This window comes from Atractosteus spatula, chromosome 16 (assembly GCF_055471065.1).
Source record: "Atractosteus spatula isolate fAtrSpa1 chromosome 16, fAtrSpa1.hap1, whole genome shotgun sequence".
NCBI lineage: Eukaryota > Metazoa > Chordata > Actinopteri > Semionotiformes > Lepisosteidae > Atractosteus > Atractosteus spatula.
In genome coordinates, this window is record NC_142721.1 from 10,636,289 (window position 1) to 10,650,466 (window position 14,178).

The 14,178-nt window shown below is 37.2% G+C and overlaps 1 protein-coding gene across 1 annotated transcript in view; it reads left to right on the plus strand.

Moving 5' to 3' along the window:
• The first annotated feature begins 3,260 nt into the window (after positions 1-3,260).
• The window catches only part of LOC148819555 (protein kinase C-binding protein NELL1-like), a 164,859-nt gene continuing 153,941 nt past the window's right edge, over positions 3,261-14,178 (plus strand). Inside the window, exons 1-2 of the mRNA XM_088934521.1 lie at positions 3,261-3,325; positions 4,345-4,473. Of these exons, the coding sequence (XP_088790647.1) occupies positions 3,277-3,325; positions 4,345-4,473 (178 nt within the window). The 5' untranslated portion in view covers positions 3,261-3,276. The remainder of the gene's footprint in view (positions 3,326-4,344; positions 4,474-14,178) is intronic.

The window sequence follows — 14,178 nt, forward strand, 5'->3', positions numbered from 1 at the left end:
CTTATAACCACATTTGTTGTGCTGTTGAAACTAAACCTAACTTGTATGTCCTTTACCTATATGCTTATCTTCTTAATGGAACCAGTCATCGTTTGATTTAAATGCTTTTTTACTCTTGAAGCTAAAGTTGTTTAGTGGATACACAATAATGTTAGTTAAAATAACATTTCTAAACCTCACAGCTGAAGAACCTGTCAAGGAAACGGAACAAAAGCATTCCACAATAATTAAACAGTATGATATAACAGTATCAAAAACTGGTTGTATAAAGCATTGCATCTGAACAGATGTTCTGCTCTTCGTAAAGAAGATGGGGAGGAAAAAGCAAGAAAATATATTCCCTGTTGCTTTCGTATTTGTAGTGAAGTGTGGCTTTTACAACATTTCATATAAATTCAGTGTTTCTCCTTTGGGTGTGTAGATGTGCCTTGCTCCTGCTGGGTTCATGAATACTCTGTTGTTATTTTTACATTTTTCATTAATTATTAGTACATCTGGAAATGCACTGATTTATTTTATTGTGCATTTAATGCTCTTTTCTATGCATATTTTAGATTGATTCTGATCACTCATTGTTTAAGGCAGGATTCCCTTTTTACCAATCATTACCATACTACCAATGCATGTTGAACACAAGACAGCTTTTTTTGAAGATACCATGAGCTCTGCATTATCTGCTCTTTGGAGTAACAGAACATCTGGATTAAGCCTGGTTCATGTTATTGGATCCAGCTCTCAGAATCTCAACACCATAAGTGCTTCTGTCAGCTGTATACACAGACACCAGCTACTGCTGTGCAGTCACACTCAAATATAAAACATTCCAATCAGTTATGTCTCTGTATCTTGCTGTTGGGTTGATGAATCATATTTTCCTTATTAAAGCTTTTCAACCATTGCAGTAGATATAACTTGGTAAATTTCTTATGTTCTGTGACAAACATGCACAAGTAAATCGATACAAGTCAATAATACAATAAAACTATTTAATCTTAGTATAAAAACAGCCCAGGATATTCTCTTTTTGTTGTTTGCACCCCTTTTTTTCAAAGGTTAAAAAGGTTAAAAATTATATTTTTTACCAGAGCTAATCAACATTCAAGTATTTTAATCTATTCCATTATAGAACTTTAAGTATTTAAATTGACACATGGCCAGTAAAATAATTCCACACCAGTTTTGACAGTTAATGGAATAGATTTGATAGGCCTGACTTTTATGCAGCTGCATGGAAGTTAATTGAAAATAAAGACCTTTTTAGTTTGCTTTAATTATTCTTGTTATTCACAGAAGCCTGCTTCATGATGAAAAAAACAAACATGTCAGGCTATTTTTTTTCTTTTTTCCATCTAGAAAGGAATAAAAATAATGGTATTGTTTTCTAAGGGAGGATAGTAACAGATAGGGTGATAAATTCTGAACTACCGAAAGTGTTTCTCTCATAATAAAAACCCAGTGGGGTGTAGATCACAGACTGCAGTCCCTGCTCTGAATTATTTCCTGTTCCTTTTCTGTTTTCTAAACATTTTTAATTCTTTGCCATATTTTGTATTTCAGCAGGTACATTTACCCCCCTCCATCAGCCATTAGTTCCTCTTGCATGTCTTCACTATTTCCTTGCTGGTACAGAGTTTGCTGTCACTTCTCTGGAGTTTTGGCATGTGGAGAAGGTTAACTTTTAACCTGATATTTCTGTTTACTGTACAGTATGTCATTTTACGTATGCCTACAAGTCAACTTTAGGCAGTAGATAACCAAAGAAGGAGAGCTTTATGAAGGGTTAACAAGGAAAAAAAAATATTTGAAAGACTGAGAAACTGCCAGTCATATTTCATTTGTGTGCATTAATCTTTGCCATCATGTTACAAGACATTTTCAGGTAGCCATTGGCCTTATAGATGTCTTCTGATTTTAGAATATTGTATGTAATTGAATAATAGATACAGAGTAGCCTATAGTCTGCCATATATATTGAATCTCTTATCTAGTGTATGTTGTGTCTTTTTGGCACTTTATTGTGGACCTATCACTGTATAGGTTTAATTCCTAATTACTTGCGTAATGTCATATTTATGTGCGTTCTATGTGAGGTACTGCTGCCTATGGATATAGATATGTACCTCATTCAGGTCATGAAATATGTTTATTTGCCATACAGAGTATAAATATATAAATATTAAGTTTTGAATCTTGTGCCAGAAATATCATATATTACATGAGAAATGCATTATTTATTTTGAAATGTCATTAATTCTTGAGGCCCTACCTCAGATTTTTGTATTTATGTATACAAATGCAATTTATGTATTATATCTTTGCCAATATTATGATGTGAAAAATTAGAGTTTATCCTATAATGTATAACTTCTAAAATCATTAAATAAATGTCAATGTTTTAAACGTCGATGCTGCGTTGTTGCTTTTTTCCCCAGACAACACGACATTCGGGGGAGCTCTGCTGTGCGAGGGTAATGCATGATAACTGATGACCACAAGAGCACATCTCCCTGGAGCAATCTGATTGTATTCCTTCGCTTATAAATACCCTAAATTCCTCAGAGAGGATGGGTATAGCGTGGAAGGTGGCGAGTGAACACTTACCAGTGTTGATCTGCCCCTTAAGTACCTAGGAAAGGTTACAGAATAGAGGAGGCTATTTGGCCCAGCAAACTCCCCCCCCCCAAAAAAAGTTTGGGGGAACACGAAATATTAAACTTGCATACAAAGCTTGTTCACTGATTGCGTTTGCTTTCGTAAATCTGAAGTGAAATCAAACACCTGCAAAACCCGATCCAATTGTCTAACGCGACAATCAGTTTTAATTATTATTGCGATTTTTGCTCTCACACCTTTTGCTGGAAATCTTCCTTTTTATCACCCTTCGCTACATCTGATCACTGAACTGGGGTTTTCTATTTTATCTGCAGGGGAAGGCTGGCAATGAAAAAACACAAAGTTAAAAATCAAACGGCAGCCGTTGGCTCCGTAGTAAAGAAAGCAAAAGGAGCTGCAATATTCATCTACAGCTGCAGCTCCTAAATCCCCCAGCACAAGCCTTTATGAGGTTTATAGGTCAATTACGGCTCAGTAACTAGGATGCTGACGGGTCCCCTGTTTCGCTAAGTTGGACTATTCCAGTCAGCTACATCCAACACCGGTGGAGCTAACACAGTTTTCAAGACGTACACGGAGCAGGTCAAGTTTGGATTTCTGTGGAAACCTGCATCTTTTGGGTATCTTAAAGGAACTGTACATAGTTATACGCAGTGCATACAAATGGATGTTTTCGTGGCGATTTTACCCGTTCTGCTTGCTGTAAAACCAGGTAGGTATTTTTGGAAGAAAAAAAAAACAATACAGAAGATGTTACCAGGCGGTTTAGAATATTGAAGGCGTGATGTCTAACGGGGATTTGTTCTGTGAAGGAGGAATTTCTTGTTTGCATAGATTTTTTTTTTCTTTCGTGTGTGCTATAAACCTGTATCCTTTTTGTGTCTCCCTACTGAAGCTGTGGCGTTCGCCACGCTTCTAGGTCATACAATATTATTTGTTTGCATCTTTAACAAAACTTCAACAGTGTTGCTAGGTCTGAAAAAAAGAAACAAAACCGCAACAATTTAACGAATTATTGGATATTTCTTCTGCCTCAGCTAGGCTTATATATTAAATTGTCTGTATTAAAACCTCATGGGGAAAGTAAGGTACCTATTGCGTCTTGAAAACACTCCGTGTTTGGGGAGCACTTATTGGGCTAGATTTTGTGTTTTAACACATAAAGGGACGTTACGTTATATTCAACATAAACTGAATCTGAAGAGCGAATTATGTTAATTTTAACGAAACATGCACTGCTAAACATAAGTTGTAATCGCTATGACGGGAAATTTTAGAAATGTGATTATTTCCTCCGAACAAAAGTTCGTGCGCAATGAAAGACGCATACTGTACATACATACATTATTTATAGGGAAATGTAATTATTAGTGATTTTTCGATGTAGAAATCTTAGATAAATTGTTCGTAGATGCAAACCCCACTGCAGACCTAAAGAACTCATTGTAACATTTCTGTTCCCTATTGACTTTTTTTAACAAGTGCGCAAGGGAATTATTTCGCACAACGCCAGCTTTGTAGAACCATAGGACCAATAAATAAATCCCTTTCTGGATACAGGGTATTACCATTTTAGATTTTTTAACACATAATTTATCCATGTGAGATATATGAATGTAGTATAAAATAGAGTAAAACATAGAGCAACCACCGTTAATGAAAACCGTTCCTTCCTCCACGGTGTGCTTCCTGTGTTGGCTATTTCTAATTTAACACCGCATGTTTCTTCAGTTCTAGGGTTTGGAGTCGACCCTGATATGCAAATTGATATCATCAGTGAGCTGGATTTCGCAAATGCAACTTTTGGAATAACTCAAGTCCCAGGACTGCACAACAACAGCAAAGCGTTCCTATTTAAAGGTAATGGTAGCCTATGTATTTTTATGCATAGAGCACAATACAATAAAATGAATATTTTATTGTCTCTTTTGTAATATCTGAAAGCGGGTCGTCTTTTATGGGGGGTGGTGATATTTTGTAAATGAGAAAATAAAATACGCCCTCCAGGGGACCAAAGATCGACTTTCCGTTAAAGTTCCAGTATTGTATAAATCACAGCGAAAATCTGAATTTTGCAGCTCTTTGGAACAGACGTTGTACGCAACAAACTGCTTTATTTTCAAACCTTCTTCTTATTGAGTAATCAAAAGGTCACATTGGATCAGCTGCACACAAAAGCAGTGCGCTGCATGACAGTATCAACGTTGATTGTCCCTTCTTTCATGTGCTTTACGCTGATGGAATCCTAAAAATTCAGAGCAATAGTGGCAGTGTGATGCCACATAAACTTGAACAGCACCAAGAGAATTTCTTGTTAATGTTTTTTTTTTCATGCCGCTGATAGTTGGATTGAATCCAGATTTAGTGTAGGACAGAAATTAATTACGGAATTATTGGGAGTATGATTTATGGCATTAATTTACCTCATAAAACGGCTTTAAACACCGTAATTAAGATAGCATTTCTAGCCAACTACCTCAGAGAGATGTTTTCTTCTGCAAATGAATCCTGCCATAGAGAAGAAAGTTAGGTTACAGACTAGACAGAAAACTAAGATGGCAAGTTTGTACATTTTTTTTACCTCTTTGCAGATACTTCGGAGTATTTTGTTTTTAGCTGCGATAGATTTGGTATTTCTCCTTACTGTGATTAAAGATTCATGGAAGGAATATACCAGGCATGCTGTGGGTTATGATATTTGAGATTAAGGATCCTGTTAGTTCTGCTTTGCTTTGCCCAGCGGTAAGCAGGGGCAGCCAATCTGCCTTCTGAAGGTGGTCTTATTTTTGGTGTTCAACCAAGAAAAGTCCCAGGAGTACTGTCTGATAATTACTTCACATTTAATGTGTCCCTTACAGCTGCTGCTTTCTCATTTTCTGCTTCATGTATACTTAAAATGTATGACTGATATGGTAACATCATGAATATTTCATGTAAAATTAGTGCTCATACTCAAGGACTTGTGGGTGGATATTTTTATCCATAAATCAGATCAAAAGTGAGAAATATTTGTATTTGTGCTGGGGTAATGATGTCTTCAGATTGCTTTGAATTGAAGCCTTGTAATTGGTAGCATTTGCTTTGTCTGTATTCTAAGTGAATGGTCCAAGTGAGTTAATTAATTATGAAAGATATTTGTCAGAGGAAAAAAATATCACACAGGCGTTTTTTACCCAATAAAAAAAACTGAATTCAGGATTTGGATAAATTATTAATTGCAGATATTATTTATGACTTTTTAAATATGAATAGTTTGCTGCTTATTAAAAGACGATTACAAGATGGTATGACTGCTGTGTATAGCAAATTAAACAAAACTAGTGATTTAATGTACTGAGAAACCTTTCACTGGGAAGTTATGATGCAGATGAGAGTCTTTAGATCTGTGTTCTTAAGTTTAGGTGCATGACTGCTCAGCAATACTCAGTATTTTCTGTACAGAGCTCAGTTGTCTTCCAATCACATTCAAATTCACATCAGTCATTACACTTTTTTTCACTCCTTGAATTGATTTTGCATTCTGGTTTATCTGAAAACATGCTTTGCTGACAGGTGATTCTGTGCTTCATGAATTAAGTTTGCGGCTTAATGTATTTTTTCTTGCAACTGAAGGTACAGATCATATAAGCATTCTGAGTCTACAAACATTTGTGGGAATAATGGAATTCCTGAAATATGGTCATTTTTGAGATTGCAGTGCACTGCTGCATGTCCTTCCTCTATGTGATAGCACGAGGGGAAAATACAGCAAAATCAATCGTGTCTGACCTTTTGTTATTCTTTGTTCACATTATGCATACCAACAGCAGCAGGATGTTATAAACTAACAGCATCACAAAGTTACTGGGAGATATATAAAAATATGCTTTTATCCAACGTGCTAAAAACTTTCCTTACTGTTTACCATTCCACCGTCCTTCCATTATCTGGAAGAGCCTTAATCCTGGTTATGATTGGAGCACCCCAGAGCCTATCCGGGATGCATAAAGGCAGAGCATAAAGGATCTGCGCCTGTGGCTGGAAGGTTGCCGGTTCAAATCCCAGGGCCGGCAGAGGAATCCTACTCTGTTGGGCTCCTGAGCAAGGCCCTTAACCCCAACTGCTCCAGGGGCGCTGTACAATGGCTGACCCTGCGCTCTGACCCCAAAACTTCTCTCCCTGTCTGTGTGTCTCATGGAGAGCAAGTTGGGGTATGAGAAAAGACAAATTCCTAATGCAAGAAATTGTATATGGCCAATAAAGTGATCTTATCTGATCTTATCTTAAAGAACAAGGTGGGATTGCACACCAGTACATCACAGGGTCACATGCACATACGCAAGCCAATTTAGAAATGCCATTTACCTAGTCAGCATGTTTTTGGGAGGTGTGAGGAATTGCAAGTTATTGATTATTTAAATTATATTAAGGAAACTCCTGAAGTTGAGCATTGAAGGGTATTCATATACAGTATTTCTCATAGATTATCTCTAAATAAATCAAATGAACAAACCTTTCTCTTGATAAATTAATGATTTGTCCAACTTTGTAAGTAATATTAAGTGTTGGAGTCTCCTGCCCTAAAGGGTGCAGATTGGAATCAGGGCTGTGCCATTACTGGACTGTGGCAGGGATTCCTGGAGCAGTGCATTGTGAACTGAGTGCCACCAGGGTGGGGCAAACGGTTGTCATGCGGGTTATTCTAGGCTCGCTTCACAACAGCGAGTTCTCCTGTGGCTTGCCAGCCACCTGTGAATAGGCAGTGCTGTCTCTGAAAGATGCATCGGCCCTTTAAGTTTGAAAAGAGGTAGGTGACTTGGCAGTTCACGCTACGGAGGATGTTTTGTCTTTTCATTTGACAAAAAAACGATACCAATGCAATCTGCACAGACCGGTGCAGACAGGTGCCCGAGACAGGAATCAAACCCTGTACCCTGGAGCTGTGAGACAGCAATACTGAGTATCATGCCATTGTAGTACCCAGTTACAGAATCTATATGTTTCTAAATCCTGCTCTGGTTCCTCTATAGATCTGTTTATTTTGTGCAATGTAGCTGCAGACCACATATTGTCTTGCAAGAGCTACAAAAATGACCGGTTTTAATAGTGTATAGATACATTTGGGGGCATGAATATGTTTCAATTCATTTTTTTTTCTGTCACTTTAGGAAAGAGAAGAATCTGTTAAATTAGCTTAGAAAAAATATTTCCTGGACACGGGTGACTGGAATTGCTTTCTTTTTCTTTGACAAGTTGTCAGCCACTTGTTAGTTTTATTCAGATCTGTGCATAATTCTTGAGCCCTCCCCCAATCCTTTGAAGGAACGACAGCAAAGTGTCGTGATTTGAGTGTAGGTGTTGTCAAGTCAGCCATTCGCCTTGAAAAGAAATTTAAAAAGGAAAAAGATTTGATGAAATAATCTTGTAAAATTTAAAATGTTCATGAACTGCTAATAATACCATTTTGCATGTTAAGATATTGATTAGTAAGGTTTAATGTTCTGTTTAGCATAAAATATTGCAATCACAAAAAGAAATAATTCATAATCATTAAAATGCATGCAATAAACCTCTCTATCTTAATGTGTATTATATAATAAATATTAAAAAAAAGATATTTATTGTAACTAACAGCTTAGTGAAGAAAATGCAGCTTGTTTTTTTCTCTCATTTGGACAATATTTACCACCAATTCCCTGAAGAAATGCTTTGTGCTGGGAGCAATAACATGAGTTATAAATAGCACTTGTGAGTGATTAATAAACAGCATAAGTGCATACTGGTACAAAATGGATGATTTTGTGATGTGCAGGAAAATGGTAAAATCTCAGGTACACTTAATAGGAAGGAAATGCATTAAAATTCTCATTTGAACAGTCCCTCTGGTACCCATAGGTCTTTCACAAACCTTGTGGGATCCTGTCTGAAAATCACAACTCTTACACTGTATTGGAGAACATTTCTCCTCCAGTCTTTCACTGCTCTGTACTGACCTAAAATCTCATTAACCAGAAACATGGCTATTTTGATGGCTTGTTTTGGGGAAAAAAAACCAATTAAGGTGAGAATAATTTAAGGCTGTTGTATAGCTTGGCTCTGAGATTATTTTCTGAAAGTTTGACCGTTTTTGGAATTCACACGGTGAAGGAGCTTGGCTAACCTCCAGGTGAAATATAAACCCAAAGGGGATAATTTCACTGCTGATAGTGCCCCTTGAAGGATTGCTAGAGGCAAATTGATGCAAATAATGCTTCAGTTAAGATTATTATTCCTACTTTTCAGGTCTTCTCTTATTGATTTTCTCGTTGTCCTTGTTTTAAAGATACTGTTCAGAATTTCTTTTTCTTTTGGGCTTTGGATTTTAGAGCTTTTGATTAGTTTTGCAGACAGTGAAGCTTAGCCAATACTGGAGACCCCCTCTGTGACCCTCATTATTAGCCCTTGTGCTAAGCAAAACCTTATAATAGAGTGTTATGGGATGTATATTTAAGGTGATGCATATTTGTTTCTTGTTATTAAAAAGGCCATTCAACTGCTTGTACAGTATTAATTTAGAGCTTTTACCTAGAGTGTGGGAGTCACATACACACATTTGTTTTTCTATTTATGTGAGGACTTCCCATTGACTCCTATTCTATTTTGATTTACAGTACTATTCTTGACATGGGGTGAAAGAACATAAGAAAGGGTCCAAATGCAAGGAAACCATTTGGCCCTCTAGCCCATTTGAGGCAGCTAATTGAAGATCTTATCCTTTATTTATGAAACAGATCAGTTCCAGCATCCTGGCTTGTTCCAGACAACTCTCTCCTTAATACGAGTACCAACTTATTTATATTTAGAAGATGATACCAGTTGGTTTGTAATAAAAAGTGATTTACATTACATGGACATCCTCTTCATGAATAATTTGTACATGATTTACTGTCTTTGTGGGTATATATTTTTTTCAAATTGTGTCCTTATATTAATAGGCAAACCCGCGTGCACAGCCATACTAAATCAGGATGGGACAATCCTAAATACTTAAACCAGGATTTGTCTCGTGGATAATTTGTGATGTCGGAGAAATCGTCTTAAATGCTGCTGTTTTACTTCTTTGCTGTTTTCAGTAACTGTTTCATGAAGTATCGTGCTGTAGTGTTACTGCTCTAGCCAAAAGCACAGCGCTGTGGGGACACATGTGGCACAAATGTTCAAGTGAAAGCCCATTCCAAATACAGGAACTGACAGCTCAGGAGGGAGTGTGAGGAGGCTATTAGCATCCAAGGCACGCTGGCTGTCACTGAACCCTCTGCAATGGAGGCTATCAAACTTTTCATATTTTATTCATGAGTTGTGGGCTGTTCTAGCAGAGGATGTGAAGCTGCGCTCTCTCACATCACCGTGCAATAATCATAAAAAATATTTACATGGTATTAATTCTTTATTACAGAAGGACAACAGTTTTTTTTTTCCAGGAAGAAATGTTTCCATAGCCCCTCTTGAAAAGGAAAGGATAAGTGCTACATTTGTTGAACTGTGTGATAAGTGAAGATGGGGAAGCTTCTGTCGGAAGGTTTCCTTCCATCTGTGAATGTTATTTCAGGTCTTCCACAGAGTTCTTTGCTTTCCATATCTCCTTTAAGGAGGAGTGTTGATTACAAAGAATATAATAAACCATATGGTACTGCATTTAGGATGTAGTAAGTGATTAATATCAACAATTGCCTATATCAAAAACCATATTCAGACATTGCATCACTTCTGCTGTTTTGCCACACTAGTTTCTTTATCTTAGCTGGATAACAATCTTTAGATTGAACATTGAACTCATTTACTTTATCAGCAATCATTTTAAAGATTCAGTCATGATCATTTTTTTCCAGGAAGAGGAAATCCTCCTGGAGGAAATGCTCCTTTAATATTTTTACTTTGAGGAATCATTGAAAGGTTATCTTTGGGATATCTTTCTGTAGAGTAGCCTGGTACCTTTTGTCTGTTGGGCATAGTCCAATTTCCCAGTTGAAATGTTTTACATGACCTAAATATCTCATAGTGATGTTAAAGAGGTGTGTCTATTGGTGTTGCCTGTGTTCTCTTCATTTTATGGGTGTGTTGTGGAAAAAATCTACCATGTAGAGTACCTAATATGTACTAAAGATTTAAAAATGTGTAGATTACAACACTTATGTTGTATAACCTTAATCCTCTACGTCATTGGCAGCCAGGTAACTGTCAATAATAGTTTTTTCTGAAAAGAAAATTTGTTTTTGTTATTGTTGCATAGAACCTGGGATTCTGCCCTCATCTTTCACAGTAAATCAGATAGTTTTGCTGTTTGAGATTAGGATCAATAAGAAGTTACCATGCTGTAATCGTCTCTCTATGGGTATTGGCGACTTGTAGACTAATTCATACACAGTAAGGAAACGCCTTCCTGAAGCACCACGGCCTCATTATTCCAGGGTCCTGGGTTCAGAACCTGGCTTGGTAGAAGAATCTGGTCTGGTGAACTCGGATCCGACCCCTGGAAGTGGCGTCAAACCACTCCAAAGACCAGAGAATGTATTCCAGACATTCCGCTGTCCGAGAAAGCTCACTTTAGGTGTTGCAGTTGATTTCTCTCTCTGTATAAACGAATGGAACAATACGGAGAGCATCTACTCCCAGGTAGTTTGATTTGTAAAGTGTCAGGTGAGACAACTCGAGGTCCTTCGGAGAGATTACTAAGACCTGTTTGAATATTTAGGGAAACTAAACGCATTGCAAGTTGCTGTATTAGATCGTTGAAAGATTATACAGTTAAGTCTCGACCTCAGGCCAGACAGTATCCTCAGCTGATTAAGAGAAATTAATGGAAGAACTTGTGTGGGGAAGTGGAACTGCTAAGGCTAATGGCCAAGCTTAAGGATTGAAGGGCTAGAACATCAGGTTTTTTGACCTTCTCTCAGTAGGAGCATCCCATACATTAGAGAAAATATGGTTAATGTACATGAATCCTCTGTGCCCATGCTACCTTAGAGGAGGATCTGCTACAATATTCTCGCTGTCTTTTTATGTAGTTTTTCACCAGCTGCTCCAGTGTCCCTCCACCATCCCAGGATGTGGTGTTCAGGCATGTTGATCTTTTCTGAATTGTTCCTTTCTCTTTGGCACTCAACAGACAGTCCAGGATAGGGCATAGCCATATATCCTCTGGCCTCATGATTCCAGGATAGGCTCCAACTTGCCTCGAATCTTTCTTAAGTTTCTTATGGGTACACTAGTATCGAGTTCAGTATATCTGTTCTCTCTTTATCGTTGTTATGTTAGGTTTCTATACCGTAAATGCCCGGAATGGACAATAGTTCTATATGTGTGCACTTAGATTTATGAATGCTTTGGAATGGATGAGATGGCTGGATGGGTAGGTTTATATGGGAATTCATATTTGTAAAGGACTTCTGGAACAACCTGCTCTGGTTAGCCTGCAGTGACTAGTCAGTCCTTCTCACCTCCTACAGCCTGTGCATGTCTCTTCATGGAATACACCCCCTCAATTAGCTGTCATCAGCTTCAGATACTGACCTTGAACAACCCCACACATGACTAACTGTGTGGGTGTCCCTCTGTATTCATACTGGCTAAGTTACATTTACTGTTGTCTTCATATGTTTTTATCCTGAGCTGTTTTTAGTCTTTTGAAGATCAGAATTATTCAGTCTATTATAAATGAGAAACAAATAAGATTCACAGTGTAAAGCATTTTCAGGTGTCTGAACATATAAATTGTAATTCTAAAGCAGAAGAGCAATTTTCTATACTGCTTTAATAAATCCATCTATTTGCTTATCCAATATAGGGAGCCAGAGCCTATCCCAGCAAGCAAAGTGAGGAAGGCAGGATACACCTTGGATGGGACGTCAGTCCATCACAGGGCACACACAGACACACACACTCGCACCAGGCCAATTTTCCCGAGAAGCCAGATAACATACCAGTATGTCCTTGTGAGAGGAAACCAGAGCACTCAGACGAAACCCATACAAACTCCATGCAGATAGCACCCCAGGGCCCCAGTGCTATAAGGCAGCAATACTAACCACACTGCCTCTGTGCCACCCACTGTTTTAATATCTTTATTCCAAATTTACTCAAATTGTCTTAACCAGCTTAAAATACCCCCTCATCTTTTAACACTTGTAATGGACCTTGGTAGGACAAGAATCTAACACCCACTTTGCACTGGCATACCTTGGCCGATCTGATATCCCCCTGTACAGTACGTGCCCAGGGTTGACTGGTCTAGATGGGATATTTTTGGTCCGTATTGTTCTAGATGTGATTCAGGATATCGCATTTATCGAAGAATTCAACAACTGGCAATTCACGAGAAATGCACTTGTCAATATTTTATTTGCAAAATAAACAAAATAAATAAAAGTGGTTTTAATTTAACGGTGGTCTTAGGTTTCTTCCCAGATAATTGTAATATGAGCCTGCACTTCAGAAGACTTGGGCTCAACTTTTCTTTCTATTACAACACTACCAGAGACTATCTTATTCTGTTTTCAAGCATTATTTCAAGTGATGACAAAAGTCATTAATATAGTCTCTTCTGACCTGCTTTCTTCTTAGCCTGTACCAGGTAGTTTCAGTGTTTGGCTGTTGCTTGACTTTCAAAACAGCTAGTGAAAAACTCACCTGGACCTGTAGAGTATAAATCCGACACGTTTAGTGGACCAGTGGGGGAAGAATAATTTCCTCTACATAGCTAGTCATAGAAAGCTCCAGAATCTTTAATATTGCTTTTTTAGCTCTACTTTCAGTCATCAAAAATGAACAAATTATTTTATGTTTACAAGTGAGTTATTTTTCCACTGTCTTATACACTATTGTTTAAGCTTTATATCAAAAACATACCCTCCAGGATCTGCATTCATACTGGTACATTCCTGTTATGAACTGGTATGCAAATAAATACATGTCAGTGTAATATTCTTCAATAATTAATTTTGTATGATGTCTCTGCTGGGGATCAGGTACAACTGAAATATGATTGTCAAGCTGCTGCATATATTCATGTAAATAAATGACCACTGTCTTCTGTAATCAGCTGGTATTGAATTAAAGAGTGTTGTGATTATCAGGTCAGCACATCAGCCATGTGTTTGATATTGCTTGATAATCTCATCAAAATGTGAAGACATCAGAAGTGGGTTTCATATAAAGCAATCTGTAAAACTAAGCTATTCACTATGCTTTGCAGGAAATAAAATTATATCAGGGCTAAAGAAAATCATACTATGAATAAATTTGTAAATAATATTTATGCAGTAGGAGTCTTTTGGGTGAATTATCACTTCGATTCATATTATTTATGAATTACATAAATTTATTCATGTTGCTTTATTATTTCAGTAAGTTTGGTAATTAAGGTAAAAAATATTGTTGACACACCTTTAAAGTATATGTTTATTTGATTCTATATTATTACACACCTTCAGAGAATGTTAACCCTGTATCTCCTTTTTGTCTTCATGCTTGTATTTCCTACTAGCAAAAGACAGTGAAAATCCATGATTTTGTTATTGTACTGCATTTTCCCCCAAAATAGAGTACTTA